Genomic DNA, 19180 nt, shown 5'->3' with positions numbered 1-19180 from the left:
TTAAAGTTAATGATAATTATGGTAATTAAAAAATAAGAATGTTGCATGCTTAATGTGCAAAGTGAAAATTTTTGAAGAGTATTTTCAAACGCTTTTTTTAAACCGTTAACTTTATTATAAATTAAACTCTTTAGTTTATGTTTGAAAGTAATGTGACAAAAGGCAATTGTCTCTAGTAGAATTTTATTTTCAGGGGAACCTAGCACTGATTAAAGGTTTTATTTGTTATGTATTGATACCATTCTTTTGATTTTGATAAATTAATTACTTTTGGAATAATTAACATAGCATGGTTTTAAAATTTAATAAAAAATATTAAAAACGTCGTAAACTGAAGTACTGTTATGAACTTTCATATTTCTAATTTTACGATGATACTGTAAGAAATTTGTTCCATACTCTTATAACCAGTCTGCATCATACACTGCACATAGATCACTTTTCGGATTATTACACAATGAAAAGTTTTTGTAAATTTTCTGTTACCAGAAATTGAAACAATATCCAATTTCTTTTTGCGAAGTTTTCTTTTACAAACAATAAATCTAAGTTCATATACATACATAGTCTCTATATAAGCAGAGTTTCTGTTTTTTATCAACTCGATTATAACCAAAAATGTTTCACTTTAGTTTTTTTTTTTTTACTTTGAGTAGATGTGGTCACATAGTTTAAATTTTTGACACTACAACAATATAACGGTTGTTAACTTCATAAAGGATAAGCCCTGCTATATTTTGATTTTAATTAATCAAAAATAGTAATGTTATGAGTTTGGTATGTGTAATGAGTTTGGTAACACACAAAACTAATTTATGTTTCGTTCAGACAACTAAAATTCACAGTGGTTATTATTGATATTGATGTAACAGCAGATCAATTTTTTATAAATTTGATATTTAGTAAGAATCTCAAAAGATATCTTAAATTGTTCTTTGTTGAAAAGAAAACAGCTTAAACACTATAAGAGTGTCCAGAACTAAGACTGCCCAGCCATGCTGCTCTTAGCTGGCTGTTGGTAATAATAAAGTGAAAATCTAGTGAAAAGTTACACCTTCATTAGGTACAAAAAGCATAATTATGCTAGGTTGACGCTAAATAAGTTAGCTTATATGAGCCAGAGCTTTAAACCACAGAAAATACCAGAAACAGAGTGCGCCATGATAGTGTCAGTTTAGTTGAAATAGAGTAACCCTATGGATTAGTACGAAGCAGACTGAAATATCAGAGTATGTTGTTATGAATAAATTTTAGCTCTTTATAGAACTTGCACCATCCTCACAGATGTATAAATATTAAGAGATTAGAGTTTACCTACGAGCTAAAACTTGTTCATTAGTTCATTAACACTGAGTCAAATACATTCGCTTAAATTAAGTTTAAATAAATTATATTAAGAATCGCCTCTACGAATATACAAAATTAATACAAAACTTACTGTACTAATACAAATTACATCACAGTTCAATAAACAAGTTAGCGTTAAAGGTTAAAATACAGGTTAAAGGAATTATACTTGATAGAACGTTATAAAGGGAAACCTTTGAAAATACTTAAAAACTTATTTGTATAAAAACTAAAAACAACAATTTGGTGAGTTCGTTCAGGGTACATTGCGAATTTTAGGAACATTTACATACGCACACCTGATAGTTGTTAACCTTTACAAGGTAACTTTAGCTCCTAGATGCCTAGAGTTTCAATCAATACAATCAAATTTAAAATTGACACACAGATACAATAAAAACAAAAGAAAAGAACCGAGTCATAATTTACAAAAGATTCAAATGAGAAAATCCAAAATCACCCAGTCACTTAAAATATGAACGTCACTTACGAGCTATCGGGTAAAAAAGCTACTTTATTAAAAAGTTATGCAAGAGTCTCGAATAACAACAGCGGGGTTTAAAAAATACTGTCTAATTGCAATGTACTTATAGATAAAAGGGTAAGCTAGGTTACAAATATAAGAAATGACAGTTCACAAACATCGGTTGGATTAAACCGTACTAAAATATCACTTTAATAAGATGACAAAAATATAATTTTTAAAGTCCAATTTGTTACTAATCGGTAATGAGCATATTGTTTGACAACTTTTTTCATAAGAACGTTACTGTTTGTATTTATTATGAATATATACTTCGATTGCACGTCAATTGATCAAGGCTGAGAGATTTCTGCTGCCGCAGCTTAACGTTATTGTAAAAATATCTTACGGGTAAGACAACAATGCTTGTTGGGGCCACGCAATTTTAGCGTCTATCCTTTTATAAGCCAGTATAAAATTCTGTCCACTTTTCTCCGACATGACCTCTTGAGGACAGTCGTTCTCGTTCAGCATTGTTTCTGCAAAGAAAAATTATTTTTACCATCATTATTAAACATACATACCATTATAACCAAAATACATATCACGATTTTATTATACAATATGAAAAGAAAAAAAGCGTCCCGAGTTACCTACGAAGATTTTCTATTGTTTCTAATTGTCTGTGTTGGTTCTCACATTCATTGAAATTGTAAAGTAAGTAAACTAAACATAATTAATACAATTCCACAATTAGCTTAGTTACATTAACTTATTACACTGGTATAATACAGTACAATACTACTGTGTTATATGGTATTATAATTATGTATTTATATGGTATTATAATATTTATTTTTGTGTGATGTGGTAGGTGATTTGGTGGGAGTGACACTTATATAGTGTGATGGTTTTTGACAGTACGATAAAATGATTACCAACTGCTTGTAAATACCTACTCGAATAAAGATATGTTGAATTTGTTAAGAGGATTACCTTGGCCGTCGTGCAGCGCGAACAACGCGTAGTCCTGCGGGTTGGTGATGGCGGCGGCATGCGCAAGCGCCCGGCAGAGGTCGCGCGCACGCGCCCCGGGCCGGCACGGCAATGCCACGCGCCGGATGGAACCGCGACACTCGTCCGGCAGCGCGACGCGGACCACTGCAGCGCCGCGCGACCCTTGCCACGCCTGCGACCCCTGTGATGACGACCCGCGACGGTACTACCAACCAAACACATCACCTCACCAAATGCCTTTGTAAAAAGTTTTTTCTTTTTTACAAGAATTCGATCATGAATACAATCTTTTACTGTAGCTTTATGTATTTCTTTAATCTATTCCATGATCATTCTGAGATATGATATTAAGATTACACGAGACTGCATTGCGAAACCGTACGCAGTTGCCAATAAGAGTTGAAAATGTAATCATGATTATAATCATAATGTCAGATGATAGACGCCAACTGCAAGGCCCTCTGCAAAGATCGCCATAATGAACGGTCTTGTGTGGCACGCCCCAATTAATGGCACGCGGTGGCTCAGTGTTAGAGGGAACGCACCGTGGTACAATGTAAGGAAGTCTGGATGAAAAAGAGACATTCTTAAGTTCTCTTAGCAAATCTCGAAGAATTTAAGGATCGTGTTACGTGATTTCGATAAGTTTATTCTATTCTATAGACTTACAGGCGTGGTGCTGTCCGGCGCGGGTTCTGGAGCGAGTCTCTTAAGCACAGCGACTGCGGAGAAGAGCGCGGTGAGGTAGTATCCCCCCTCCCCGGCTAGCATGGCGGGCGGCAGCAGCCCTGCCATCAGCTCAGCCTCTAGCTCTGCACAAACCAGTCGACAGCGTGCCACTGTCCACGCCAGAACAGGGAGCAAGTCATCCGCCCCTAACGTTCTTTCGCCACGCATCTGTATAACACAATTCCTGAATTAATAAGATGATAAATACTGAGATTAAGGGTACTAGTGATTAAGGGTAAGTACGCAACAAAAATAATGTAATTTGTTTTGTATAATCAAGATTTTAAACTATATATATTCATTCCTCATTCCTCATTGTCGTCATTTTAACGGAGTAACGTCCGCTGTTAGATATAGACCTCCCATTAGATTTTTAAAACGACTGGCTGAAACCAGCTGGCATTTATCCACCTTGTGGATAGACCTCCTACGCTTGCCGGTAAGTGGTCTTCACTCCAGAATCTTGAGTGAATGATTGACTTGAAATTTTGTTGTTCTTATAAGAGTATTCGCTTAAATTGTTTTAAAATAAAAACTTAAAATAAATATATGTTTGTATTTTTATGAAAAAAAACATTACTGTTAAATTTAATACCTATCTAATTATCTGTGTATTTTCCTCTAACCACACTATTTACATGTTGAGATAGCCTCGATTAGGGCCATTTCGCATTATATACTATTTTGTTGGAATGTATCTTATGCATTAAGCGGGGTCTTACTGTATTTTAAAAAGAATTTTGCTTTTGAATATTTTTCCAGTATAATATTTGATAATTTATATATACCGCATTGAACATAACAGATATGGCCGCCAGAAGATTCTCTAGTTTATCCAATGGTGAATCAGCCTCTTGCATCTTCAGAAAATGTTTTGAGATCACTGCCAACACTGCCGATGACGGTACTTTTGTTGACTCCTGTAAATAAAATCAATATAACAATAAACAACTTATCTAGTGATGCAGTTAGACAAGAAAAGATAACTAGAATATAATTCTATGATAATTTAATAAATAATTGAACTAATGCTTAATTATGAAGGGTGATAAATGTAAAAGTAAAAGTGACTAAAATCGATGTCTTTAGAAATAGTAAATAACGTAATATTACAGGGTTTCAGAATTAACAAATAGCGTGATAATATAAATAAATAAGTGTGTACTATATATCCTTGCAGACTTTATATTGCCAGAAGTTATAGGACAGTCGCATTTTAATAGAAAAAAATTAATTAATGTAACGTATTTCAAAGTGATCACTTTTTAGGCGCTGATTGGAAATAGTACAAAAGCTTTTAAGCTTTTTGCTGACAAATGAACTATACATTCACCCCTTTAAAGCTTTTATGCCTTTACCCTCTCACACCATATATTGTTATGGATTTAGAAATATTTACTACATTTTTTAAGAGTTTGTTCAGTTTGTGAGGCAAAAATCTTTTTCTTAAATAATAAAGAACTTTATTACATTATAATTTTTAATTGAACCTGTCGTAATTTAGGAACAGACCTTAACACCCAATTGCAAAGGTGTCGCATGCTGTGCTCGTTCGATTGCCGCATGCAGACGCCGAAGATCCGGCGCATGCCACGCGGCCAGCAATGTATACAAACGTCCGCGAAGTGGTCGCACAACCAATCGATGCATTACGCCTTCGAGAATCGCATCCAGATTCAAAAACTCCGTCGGCTTCAACTGCAAATGAAGGACGAAATGTTTAATTGATATCTGAAGTAACGGTCCAACTTGAACATTTTCGTTAACGACATCAAGCTACGTCAAAACCATTTTTTTAAATTCCGTTCGAATTTGACCTCGTTAAAAGTAAATAATATTTTGAATAAAAGCTTGATAATGTGTCTGTTTTAATTATTATTAATTTCTTTACCTTAAGCCTTTCTTTCTCTACTTCTTTTTCAAATTCTCTTTCCCCATGCTTGACGAGATAATTCTTCATGCCGGACATAAATTGTCTCATGTTTCGCATCATTATCTGAAATTGTCAATTGATACCTGCTGTGATTTTGTAATATTACATTCAACCGGTGAAAAAAAGTAACAGTACTAAATATTAACGCTCAATTATTTTTGTCACTGATTAATCATTTTTACAGAAAAAAAATGATTCGTCAGTCTGCTTTCAACGCACTATTTTTCCCTGTGCCTTTCACTGCACTTTCTTCAGATGCAGTGCGACAGTTTTAGTATAACTACTAATAAACTTAATCATTTTACTGTAAGAATAGCTCGAGCCGTTGTACTTTTTAAACAACCGGATTACATGGTCTTTGACCTATTAGGTTGCTTAGGCGGACGCTTTATGAAGTGACCAGGTAATATGGCGCCCGAGAGGAAACTTCGGCATGTGTTGTCACTTATTACTTATTCAGTATTCTGATTTGAAGGTATACACGGACCTCGGCTCGATCAGATGCTCTTATTGGCAAATAAGCTACACCGTTAAATTTTATGAGATAAATATTTATTATAAAATAAACGCTACGTCTTTCATTTAACCGAATACAGGCGCATGTAGAAAAATTTTAGAGTTTTAGTTATTGTTTTTATTTATTTATTAACTTATCGTTAAAACCTAGCATAATTATGGCCAGGCCTGTGTATATACGAAACATACGTAAATATATTGTTTTTAATTGCGTTTGGCGTGCCTAATTTAAATAATAAAATCGTTAAATTAATAGTTACCTGTGGACAAACTTCCTTAGAGTCAAGAGTACAGGCAATGAAGTTGTCGACGTTCTGTGCGAAGGTAGTGCTTTTGTCTTGAGCGAGATGAAGGGCGTACGCTCTTAGGGCTGCTCCGGCACCGCGAGACGTTCGTCCGCCCCGGAGAGCTTTCACGCGACCAGCCGCTGCTTAAGGCAAATTAAATAATTATTACAACCATTAGAGAACAGTAATAGCCTTTGGCAATAAACTTCTGACTTCTAAGATAATAGATGACTCGTCTAATTAACCTAGAGTTTTCACTATCTACTTTAAACTGGAATACAGCGGCCATTTCACATTATTTTCCTCTTTGGATTATGTGTAGTGAACACTCGTGTTTGTATTCCGTACTGTGAAAGTAGTTTTAAATTGACCTCCCTGTGATAACATTGTTTATATTAAAATAACGATATGAGGTTTCCAAACTTGACATGATCTACAAAAAGCTCACAATACACGGGTCATTCGGATTTTTCTGGAACAACATTCACAAATATCCCTAATACAATTGTAGAAGCACCTTATTCTCAGCCATAACATCTTTGTAAAACCCTAACACTATAGTCGAACTTTTGTACTCAATACAGTATGGACGGAAGTGCTAATCGGCTTGTAAGTTCACGAGCCCTTCCGCTCCGTGAACTCAACTCCGACGTAGATGTAAAAGCCTTCCGGACTAACAGCGACAACATCATAAGAAACAATTGTTGCCTCATCTACGTGAGCGATTCGCCAGGGAAGGAACGAATGACATAAGATATTTGAAAACAATTTTTTGAAGTTTGTCTACCTCCCCGGTTCTGCCGCTCACATAACTCTGGTGATAAGCGTTTAAGAATACTATGTTTCAGTATAATGGTTTTTTTTAATGTATTTTATGCTGATTCTGGTTCCAATTCCTTTGTAGTAAAAAGGCACAGTTATTTAAAGAGGAGTTATTAATTTTATGACGATTGGAAAGAGCTATCAAAGGCTTGTCCCTATATCTAACGGTAATCATTGTTTCAACATCATTGTTTTCTCTTTTATTTATTACAATTCACGTATGCATTGTCATGGTTTTCATATATAAAATATGAATAAATTTATAACTAGTTCTAATGTCTGGTTGTTGTCATCGATCGACGATTAGTGTTCAAGACGGCTTAGTGTTCAAGATTTTATATTGTTTATCGATATGACAGTTGTATGAGGATTAGCAAAGTAATTAGGAGCCCTCACATTGTTTTAAAAAAGCTTGTATTCAAATATTGCAAGACTAGGATGACCTTGATTCATGGAACAAGTACCGTGACAGTAGCTTAAGGTAAGACTTAGGTGTTCGTAGTATAATCTATTGATTGAATAGTCTTATACGAGTATAAGACTATATAAATCCGAACGCTCCGCAAACATTTTCACAACCTATTTAAATTGATATTACGGTTTACTTAAAGCTGTCACGTCGTAAAATTATTAAGTAAACAAGTATAAGTACTTTGTCATTGCACTATTATAAGAATAATCTTTATGAATGGAATTAAGGCGAAGTATAAATGTTTAAGTAGAGATTATAATTTGTGTTTGATTTTATATTACACTTATCTTTTAATTAGATACGGTTGATAAGTATTAACGTATCCTTTTATTTGTATTATATTCTTATACAACTCATTTCTTACTTAAATGAAATAAAAGTAAACTCAGTACTTCCCTACTATGCGAAGTACGTAACAATTTTATTTTAATCTTTAATTTTCAATGTGAAAAATCTTTACTAATAAATACATTTATTTACTTATAAATACATTTACCATTGTAAATAAATAACAGTTTTATTGTGTTTATTTTACATTGCTTTTAATTACATTACTTTTAAAATTACTTTTTTTACACATCATCTAACTACTTTTACTACTGAATTTAAATGTATAATTATTATATTAACACGTTCACTGCGGCTTGAGGCCGATTCAGCCTCATGGTAGACTTTGCGCTGGTGCGGCGCGTAAAACTCGTGTTTTCTCTCTAGTGCGGCGGCTGTTTACACTTAACCGTATGAGGTATGACAAAGACAAATATAGCTTTCTTTATGTCTGCGAAGCATTGACTCAATATTGTAAAAAAAATTATTGAAACATGAGGCAGAAAAGGCCTCAACCGCACTACTAGGAAGCTCAGCTTGAGGCTGATTCTACCACAACCGCACCAGCTGAAAGTTCTTCAAAATTGGGCCCGCAGTGAACGTGTTAATATTAACATTACATTTCACTGGAGAGCAGTTATTAGGACTGTAACCGACTGTAATCTAGTTTATACGAGTTAAGCCGCCTCCGACATAAATAAATAAATGATTAGTGGTAATTTTATATAAATGTAAAAATAGGATAATCTAACAGTGCAGCATACATTGAGCTTCTAATTAAACTTTAATTTATGTTAAAAGATTTAAAATTATTAAAATTAATTTAGACGGAACAAAATATTTAAAGATACATCATAAGATACTTGGAAAAATGTTTTTGTAATTAACGGTCTCACTTCGAATAAATAAAAGCAACCAAACGGAAAGGGCAGAAAGCAATAAACTCTAAACAGGTTTTTGTGAATACGATATGACCCTTGCATATGGTGGGCGAACACTGCACAACACGGGAACTACGGCGTGGTGAAAACAAAATACAATTACGTTGTTATAGTGTGCGTATTTTTTGTTCGCAACTTCTTGTAATTAATCATCTTTTTTGCTGAGACCGCCCTACAAAGGCTAACAGCATCGACATCGCACGATAATACTTGAACCGAAATCACATTATGTGCGTTATGGCATATTGTTTACTGTTAAAGGAAACTGGTGTTATTCGTCGTTAGCTTACTTGAAAGGATTTTGATTAAATCTAAACCTCTTTGCTGTCAATATAAGAGAGCACATTCCAGAGCCTCGGTAGGGTTCTTTCTAACTTCATGATATTGAGAGGTTTCAAAGCAATTCTTGGGCCGACAGACGTTCAAATATGTATGCGTACTTATCGCTCGAAAAGCTTATTTACTCGTCAAACACGATACACGCTTACTTTAATATTGTCGCGCAAGTTTGTCAGCCAGCCAGCCCGTTTCATCTTTTGCCCATAGCCTGTCACGGTTCGCAAGTTTAGCTGCACAGCGAACCACTGAACATTGAACCTTATACTGCCGTTGAACATTATAAGGAGTCTGAGTTAATTTCTCTCTTCATATTAAATTTTTATTTGAGTAGATCAATTCTTTTATTTCGTTTCATGTGGATATGTATCGTTGTTTTCTATTTACTAATGATCGAAAAAATTCAAACTACATCAAAAGTATTAAGTAAAAATAACAAGATACTATTAAGTTAACTAAATTTAAATAGATGAAGAAAAAAATTAAATTAATACTGCATTAATTATATTTTTTAAACATTAAGATTCGACTTCAAGGAACAGTACGAGCTATTCGTCCGTATGCTAGACATGTCGGGTTAAGTTTGCGAACTTCAACATCGATATTTTTATGAGCTTGAACGTCTCCAAAAATTAGAGTGAATGGAACCAAGGGCCCCCGAAAGAACACCTTTGCTTTGGTTACCAATATAGACGCGTATTGCAATTTCAAAAAAAAAAATTACAAGAACGGCAGAACGATGGCATGATAATGCCATGATGGCATTATGTTGCTATTATCAGTTATTATTATTTGTAAGTATTGCCGTATTTTAAGCAAAAAACAGTTGCGGTAGTAAAACAACACGTGTTTCTGTTTTTGCGTTAGATGTGTTTTTTTCTACCTCCACCCTGATGGGATGCTAAGGCGCCGTGCATTTTGTTCAAGTAAATGAACACAATCCTGATTCAAAACTTTGACTATGAACAAAACCATTATTGTATTAAGTGCATTGTTGTTAAAATTCTTTTATCTTTGTCCATTTGGTTAATATACTTCTTATTACAAAAGAAAACATTCTGAACGACGGCGGCTTATAAACAATAGAACTAGAATAGACGGCATTCCAGCTTCTTTTAAATTTTTTTATGTCAATATTTCGAAAACTAATATAACTACACTTTTATGTATCTATAAGAATGAATACTTATTTTTGATTTTTAAAGAGCTGAATAATATTAATATAAAAATCTTAAAATGCCTCAAACTTTGTGTGAGAGTTAACTAGTAAAACAAATATTTAAATTAAACCATAGCTCCCCAAAATTATATCAAGATAAAAACCGATGATCCAGCATAGACCCCTAAACATTTTAAATGGATTGTCCAATGATACGTCTAGCACATTTCGATTACAAATATGGTGCTTGATTTTACATGTATATATATATACTTTTCATTATTTTCACTCTCCATTTAAAGTGGAGGACAAAAAGCATAAGATAACAAAAAAACATTACCTACACTGATACAACTGATTAAACTCGGATAAGTCATCTTCTATGCTCTTGTAGCTATTCTTAGCGGTTCTAAACGTTAGACAGGTCTTAATTTTTCTATATACACGTCGGCAAAACTTTATTACGGCTTTAATAAATCTGTGTAAAGGCTTCACGTTTTGTTTCTTTTCACTGTTTTCCTCGGAACACAAATCACTACAATGACAGGCTGGTGGTTTGGAGACAACCACTACTTCCTTTTTATTTACACAACTCTCCCTCGACATCTTGCATAAATTAGTCAACGATTCCTTCTTTGACAAGTGCTTTTGAAAGCTTGGCTCCAGAAGTTTTTCTTTAGTCACAATCACCCATTCACTCTCCAAGACAAAATCGTTGAGGTCATCGCAACGAAAATTTTTAATCGTTGTTAAAGCGTAGACATCTTCGCCAGCGGTTATTACCGTATCCGGGATTTGGGATGGCTCCGACGAAACTGACGTCTCTGGGTTCTGGGGAGGTTCCGGTTTCCATTTAGGTCCAACATTTTTCCAGATTTTGGAAGATTTGGTGTTCACTTCAGTCACTTTCTCGCACTTTTCTGAGAACAACTTTTTGAACCAATTCATGATTTATCACCCGGCGGTTTCTTCCCGCGTGCAGGAAAGATTTGAAACGGTAATTTCTCATTCACACAACGTAAACAATTTGAGATAACGACACGACTTGCGTGAGCGCCGGTGGGATACTGAACGCAGCCGCCGGAGCAACGGCTGGTAAGGTCGGTGTGTAGTACAATCCTGGCACGCGCAGACCTTTACCCTTTAACAATTGTTAATTTATTTACATAACTAAAGTCGGTATAGATAACACGCGCACAGCGGTGCCATTGTTCGTGTTCTACAAAGTTAATTAATTTCGTAATTATTCGTAATGATTCATTATATGTTATCGGGCATGCGGTCATGATGTGAACATGCGTCTTGTGTGAAATATGCAATTACTATACTGGATCATTGGCTATTAATAATTTTCATTGCTGGTTACATTTTTATTGCTGTCAAGGAGCAACAAATTAGGTACCTGTTTATGTAATATAATATTTACGATATGTTTACTACAAGATAGTGGCTTGTTTATTTACGTAATAGTAATTGATACTTATGTTTATTTGGTAGTGTTATACAAAAAGTGATTTTACAAACATATGGTAAATAAACATTACAGAGGACGTAATTTTTTTAGAGTTGCCTTTTTTGGTTTTTATTTATGCATATGAGCTTTCTTACTTTACTTTTATTATTTTTTCAAGTTTTTTTACAACTATTAATTGAATAATTTTAATTCAGATAATGAGGGCATTACGTTCACTAGACACATTATCGTCTATTAATGAATGAGCTATGTTTACGCGGTTAATTATATTAGGAATAGAAATATAAGCACGTGATTATTTTATTAAAAAAAATCAGGTATCATCTATGGGGTGAAATATTGAACGTAGATTTTTTGAAAGTAAAATTTCAACTAATCTTTAAAATGCACGACAGCTGCGTTTATGTTTCGTACGTGTAGTAAGCCAACATCTGCGCTGACCGATCGGAAGTAAACACACCTTTTGAATTTTAGAAACCGTTATACCCCAGATGATTTAAAAAAAAAGATCTAACCGTAACAGAGGGGTAAGTGAGTCCTACATCAGAGTTTAATTTTTTTTTGTTGTTAAAATATCGATTCTTTTTTTAATGGTCAGAATTACAGCAATTGAATGTTTCAACTAAACAATTAAAACATTAAGGTTAAAATGGCCGAACGCCTCTCATACAATTAAACTTTTTTAAACAAATTCTTATTTTCGTAACTTTTTTTTTTAAATGTCACGTTTTTGCCGTTTTTCTTGACTATAATTTTTTACCAGATATATTTTAATTAGAAAAGTAAATTCTTAGCATTTAATGAATACACCGAGTGAGTGTCGAGCCTATCGCGTTGTAAAGTGAGGCAGACGAGAAATGAATTGAGGCAGAGAACATCGCCTCCCGGGTGGGCGATGAAAAGAGTCGCCCCCCGTTTCTAAAATTAGCCAGTAGGGTAATGAAAGAGGGGATAAATAAAAATAAATGAAGATAGGGTCGAGTAATACCGGAAAAGAAAATAATTTACAATTAAAAAAATGTAAAAAGTGTTTAAGAACCTAGAAAAAGAGGAAATAATAAAAATGTAAAGATAACAATAACTTAGAAGATAAACTATTGGAAAAACAAAAAGAGAAGAACTTACTGTAAAATTTTGGGAGCGGAAACGAATGTAGATTAAGAAAGAGCCAAGTAAGAACGGGAATGCTAGTAGACATTTTAATAGAAAATAGATGACGAATGAATGATATTGTGAAGAATGTAAGAAGAGTAAGAAAATAAATAAAAATTGTGAAAAAAATATTTAAGCACTAAAAAGACCTTGTCCCTCATTAGATAGGGGAGAACAAGAGGTCCGCAATAAAGGGTGCTCCAAAAAAAGTGAAGCAGACTTTAGAAGGCTTGCTTGTAATGCCTTCACCGACTAGTCTCCTCTCGCTACATAAACAAATATGAAATGGTCCTGATCAATGGCGAATGATGCGTTGGAAGCTCGTTCCCTCTTAACCGGCCTAGATCTTGGGTTGCAGAGATATTTCGCTGATATACCTCCGATTCTTATATTTATTACCAGTTATTTCGTTGACTTTATTATCCAACTACTTGTTCACCTTATTGTCGTATTAGCTTTTAGTGTATTTGTTTTCTAAGGAACAGCAAGTTCTATTGGTAATATACGTTTCCTGAGAATAGGATAAAGGCTGATACAGGTATCGTCACTTTTAGGGATTCTAGTATATGTGTTATGATGTCGTTAGTTTCGTATAAACGTAAACCCACGTGTATATTGTTGCTTAATTTATTTTTAATAAATGCACTAAAACTGTTATAAAAAATCAACACTCACCTAGTAAGGGATCTAGACGGTCTCTGAAGCTCTTCGAGCGAGACACAGCCGACGGGCCCCTTCTTGGTACGGGCGACTCCCATTCACACGGTTCATCCTTTTCAAAGACAAAAATATGGAATGAAATATTTATTTACAAATGTTCGGACGAAGTTAGTGTTTTTAGCACACCAGTTTTTACAGTTTCAGCGGAATAAAACTTAAGCTTTTAATTTTACTTCATTGTGTAATAAATATATTTTTATATATATATTAATTTTACTTCCCCTAGTACACAAGTACTTAAGACATAAGAAAAAATAGTAAATAATAAAAATCTGTCGCTTGACACGCAGCTGGGCGAAGAAAGAACCGTATCAAATAGCGGCAATCCCCATCCTTGTCTGCGCTTAGTAAACGCAAGCAAAAAATATAGTAAGCACCGTGGCAAATCAAAGTTAAAAATAAATTAAAGAAAATGTAAGGATATAATATGTCTTTCAAGTTTTATTTTACAAAATTTCGAATGCCTAAAACATTAAGAGCTCAGCACCTCGTGAATTATTTAAATACCGTCAACTGTGGCAACTACTTTCTATGGGCAACTTGACCTACGACGACCGCGGACACAAATATTAGTTTAAAACCATTTTTTGTTACACGAACTATATTTTATGCATTTTGGTAGATTATAGATTAAATTCTGGCATACCAAAAACTTTTTTTCTCAGGTCACATCGCTAATAATCCAAATATAGTCATTTTTCTTCGCAACGGTCAATTTGTGTTTGTGCAGCTCCCGAAAACTTTTGAAATTTTTAAGAAAAATCGAACTTAAGGTAAGACTTAAGGTAAGCTGGGTGTTGAATATTATGAGTTATATTGTCATGTTACTGTGCATTTAACGTGCAAACAGTTTCAACAACTAGTTCTGTAATAATGAACAAAAGTAACGATGAAAGGAATGATATTTATGTTTAGGTCAAAATACCGCATGATCAGTGGCATCTTTACCTAATAGTAGGGTTGTCGAATTAAGAAATTCGTTAAATGTGTAAAACATATTAATTATTTATTCAAAAAATCGGTTAATAGTATTGTTTTTTTTTTATTTGTTTTTTATGAGGATGAAGATCTAGAATATTTTGTTTAATTATTGTTATTACAATAGATAAAATTTCAAGTTTAAAGTTTCAAGTTTTTTTTTACGAACTAACATATAACCAAATCTCTCTCATTTTATTATATTGAGATAGATGAAAATCCCGTGTATATATAATTATTAAATTTTATATTGATACTTCATCGTCAATATTTATTTTCTACCTCTTTTGTCATCTGCAATCATTGGAACAGGCTATAGTCAGATCGTCGACTTAACAGCAGTTTTACTAACAATACTTAGTTACTTTTTAAATTTAAGTTTTAATTAGATAATAAAAAATAATACAATTTTTTTGTTTTTATTTTTTTAAAGAAAGTTGAGTTAATCCATAAAATAACGTAAAAGTCAGGAAATCTTTGGTCAACTTTACCGTACATTAAGTTATTAATACAGACAAAAAAATAGTCTCGATACCATGTAGGTGCTTTTACTACCCACATGTAAGAGAATGACTTCATAAAGTAAAAATAAATATAAATTCACAAGTGCACGCATTTGTTCAAATTATTAAATATTGGACAACGGGTAAAGTTGCCAAAAACTTGGTAACTTTACGCAAGGTATGATTTTGAACTTAACAATCGATACATTAATTATTTTGTAGAATTTTACTGATTAATATGTAGAAACATGTCCAGTTCAACAGATTATGCAATGATGGAAAAGATAACTCATGTCTTGTTTCGACAGTTTCATAAAATATTGAAAAACATGGTATAGTTGCCACAGTTGACGGTACTTAAAATGTATTTAGGTGCTATAACAGATTCTGACTTATGCCGCAGAGATTTTATCAATTTGTTTATTATAATTACGTTTAAACGTATTGCCATTGCGCCGGTCCGATCAGGTCCATATATATATATCCGGTGATAACCACGCCCGATACCACATTAGCCGAAGCAGTACACTCTGAAAACCTAAGTGCGGAAGATACAGTGCTCGACTTAATTTCCAAACAGAGTCACTACTCAATACTGGGATACGATCAAGAAAGAGGAAACACATCATTAATAAAAACTATGGCCATCAATAATCTTTCTAATTTAAAAGAAGGAAGGCAGTATTCAGTAACCCAATTTTTTGACAGAAAGTCGTTGTTGCTTTATTAACATTTAGAGGGTAAGAGGGGATGAAGGAGGCTAGCGCGGAGGGCTTTTAGTCTAGACTTTATTTTTGGTAACAGGGCTTTAGGGCTCCCTCGGGAACCTCGGCTCGAACAGCTTCCTATTATTTCTTTTCCAGAATGTTTATTTCAGTTACATTATTTTACCATAGCATATATTGCTTTGGCTTCATTATAACACGAAATAACCGTAAAAATGGATCTAACTTGTATGGAATGCCGTTATCGTAGTTTATCAGTCCATTATTGTAAAGCTAGTGTAATTAAAGTAAACAGTACTACCAGTTTTGTTAATACCTGTACACATTAATTGTTCGTTTTAGGCGTAACATTACGACACGAATAAATACGATATAAGTACGCGGAAATAAAATACATATTTTTTTTTCACTGCGTAATCTTGTTTGCTAACTTAACTGAGTAAACAAGAAGGAAACAAGGCACTGAGGGCGCTTGAACTAGATCTATTTACCTAACTAGACACGAAGGTTTCCTTTGAAATCCCACTATTTATTTCATTCGATTCGGAGGTCACCGAGCTCCATCAAGAGTCAGAGTAACAATGCGTCAATAAGTGTCACGAGTAAATAATAACCCTGAATAGCTTCTCTTTTATTTTCTATGTTTGGAATAAAATTTAAATAAACTAGAACCAATGGGTTATTTATCTTGCCTCGTAAAACTTGAAATGTATACATGGCTAGCTTACAGCTATTGTAAAAAACACTTAAACTTTATAAAATGAAGTCGATAGGTGCAACAATTATGAAATAATTGTAATAGTTCTGTTACGATATCAATGTACATGTAATTGACCAACATTTGAGATAATGCACTACGCATTACAATTTACGATAGGGCGCAGACTTTACTCGCACCAAACGTGTTTGATCAATTGACCTCAATTTTTATACGATCGTATCAATACGGTACCGTGTAAAACAATAATCAATGTTTATGTCTTTATGACCGGGATTTCGTAAAATCTATTTGGTACTAAAATTTATTGTGCTAAATACCGATGTTCTGTAACATATTATTAACCAGCGTAAGCATAGGTGACACCACTTTTAACTGTAATTAATAAGAAACAGAAGTTTAATTGATGATATGTGATTCGAAATTCTTATTATATTTATGGTATTAAAAAATTTTTTAAGCACAAAATTCTGTGAAGTGGTGTGCTTACTACCGCTCGCATACCTCAGACGTGGTAAAGCGGTTTCTGTAACTTTATTATATCATTATACCTACAGCGCATTTAAAATCGGAAAACACGATTGTGCCACAACACTGTTAGGCGGGACCCATCTCTTGGAATTGTACAAAGAAGACTGACGAATAATATTACTATGTAGTCAGTACAAGCCAACCTATTGGAGGGAGTCCATTCATTTTGAATCCAGTTTCAAAGTGCGAAAAAAAAATACCGTGAAGATGACAAACATTTATCTCGATATATTAAGTTATTAAGCTATGGTCGTGAGAAATTGCCAGAAGCGGGCGCAAGACTGGTGTTCGTGGTCTTTAAGAGACCTGTGACTTGCAGCGGGTGTCTATGGGTTGATATAATGATGATATAAATAAACAATTTGTATAAAATAACAACACACAATAATAGTGCTAACGTTAACGGCAAAGTACTTTATTTGCTAACTTAATGTCATTTCGTTCTGGTCGTGTTTGTTCTCTATTTAACAAAATTTTACATGCATAAATATATAGGCTTAGGCAGCAAATAGGCGATATCAAGTGTAATAGACTCAGGTCACATAGTATGCAATACAAATTATTGTAATGAATATGCAACAAGAATATCATTAGTTATTATTAGATGCAAGGTTCAAAGTTTTCCTTTTGCGCATAACTTACACGCGCGCCTTGAGCTGGTTTAAAAGTCCTTTTAAGGTTATTTCTTGCTAATATTTTACACAAAAACCTATATCTTTGTGAAGTTCGACCGGCCTTGGAGGTCGAAAGATTTAGTGGCGACCACGAACATCTCACTAGGTAGACCGATGCCATAGGTCGCGAGATGCCGCTGGATACGCCCAGCGCCGTCATCACGGCGATCCTTTTGCGAGAAAAGTATGTAGAAGTAGAAATATAGTGATAGAAATGTGGAAGCTACTTACAGTGTCATATGACTGATGTCCATTGCAAGGAGGAATAAGTCCGTCCCACTGCGAACTGTCCCATGGCTCCGAGAAAACTGTGCCGTCGTCACTTGCCTAACAAGTGGAAATTACGATGTTAGATAATTAAACTTGAGAGTTTATATTCTAACAATGCTTGTAGCATATATAAGCAAGATTAAACATGAAAAGTGAACAAAAATCAAGTCCAATTGAGTCTGTTTTCAGTCAACAGAACGCCCTTTTCAAATTGTAAAATGAATATCATATATTACGTGATTACTTTCATTTTGTTCTCATTAGATTTACCTTATAAGCTGTAGTTATAAAAAACAATACCTGTTCAGATAATGGTCTCAGATCGTGAACATTATCATAGCAAGATGCTCGGGGAGGAGAACGTATTTCTTCTGGCAAAGCGGTAGGCTCGGCATTGAGTCTTAATTCAGGGAACCTGTACAATAAGATATCAATATTAAGTGCGTCTTACATTTAAAGATTAGTAATAATCAGTAGTAATGAATAGGCCCCCCACAAAGTGGACTAACGACATAGATCGATCGCAGGAAGTTGCTGGATGCCGGCAGCGCAGCACCAGACGTCGTGGCGATCTTCGGGAGAGGCCTATACCTTGAAGTGGGCGTCCATCAGATGAAAAGAAGAAGTAATTTCAGTCGGCTGCTTTATCACTTTTCCGTATTCCTCGTCTTGTTATTTCTATTTATGGCTTATTTAATAAACGATTAACAACCATATTTGTATGTAATTTGGGAAAGAAAGCATGGTTTCGATTTACTTATTTTTATGTTTTTTTTGTTAGTATGTCTGTGCCAATTTTAAGCCAATTTCAGGGCCACGTTAAAAATATACATATCACATTATGTATTTAACGACATCTAAAATTCATTTTAATGTTTTAGACAAAAATGACTACTGTTAGAAGCGTATAAATTTAATTTATTTTTAGAAACTACACTTTGGCTATATTTCTCAAACTCGACTTGAGAATATTATTTGCTTTGAAAGCTACATACAGGTAATGCTTGGTAAAAGCTTTAGAAGCGAATGGATGGCTATCCCTTCTTGCGTCGTATTCCTCACAGCTTGGGATCATGACCGTGTTTG

At 34.1% G+C, this 19180-nt stretch overlaps 1 protein-coding gene across 8 annotated transcripts in view; it reads right to left on the bottom strand.

Moving 5' to 3' along the window:
* Window positions 1-288: 288 nt before the first annotated feature.
* Window positions 289-19180, bottom strand: part of spri (sprint) — a 229174-nt gene continuing 210282 nt past the window's right edge. For 6 of the 8 annotated variants that reach the window (XM_068772003.1, XM_068771973.1, XM_068771995.1 and 3 more), the window contains 10 exons: window positions 18395-18509; window positions 18056-18151; window positions 13651-13747; window positions 6266-6435; window positions 5448-5552; window positions 5069-5254; window positions 4345-4476; window positions 3497-3724; window positions 2807-3032; window positions 289-2349 (listed from right to left, as the gene is read on the bottom strand). In XM_068772003.1, the coding sequence (XP_068628104.1) occupies window positions 2216-2349; window positions 2807-3032; window positions 3497-3724; window positions 4345-4476; window positions 5069-5254; window positions 5448-5552; window positions 6266-6435; window positions 13651-13747; window positions 18056-18151; window positions 18395-18509 (1489 nt within the window). In that variant the 3' untranslated portion in view covers window positions 289-2215. The remainder of the gene's footprint in view (window positions 2350-2806; window positions 3033-3496; window positions 3725-4344; window positions 4477-5068; window positions 5255-5447; window positions 5553-6265; window positions 6436-13650; window positions 13748-18055; window positions 18152-18394; window positions 18510-19180) is intronic. The other 2 variants (XM_068771988.1, XM_068771981.1) reach the window with 2 other exon arrangements.

This window comes from Battus philenor, unplaced genomic scaffold (genome assembly GCF_028537555.1).
Source record: "Battus philenor isolate CCGP_79_NKW_IND1 unplaced genomic scaffold, ilBatPhil1.0.hap1 SCAF_11, whole genome shotgun sequence".
NCBI classification, from domain to species: Eukaryota; Metazoa; Arthropoda; class Insecta; order Lepidoptera; family Papilionidae; genus Battus; species Battus philenor.
Note: the sequence above shows the minus strand (reverse complement) of the source record. Positions and strands in the feature narration are given on the sequence as shown.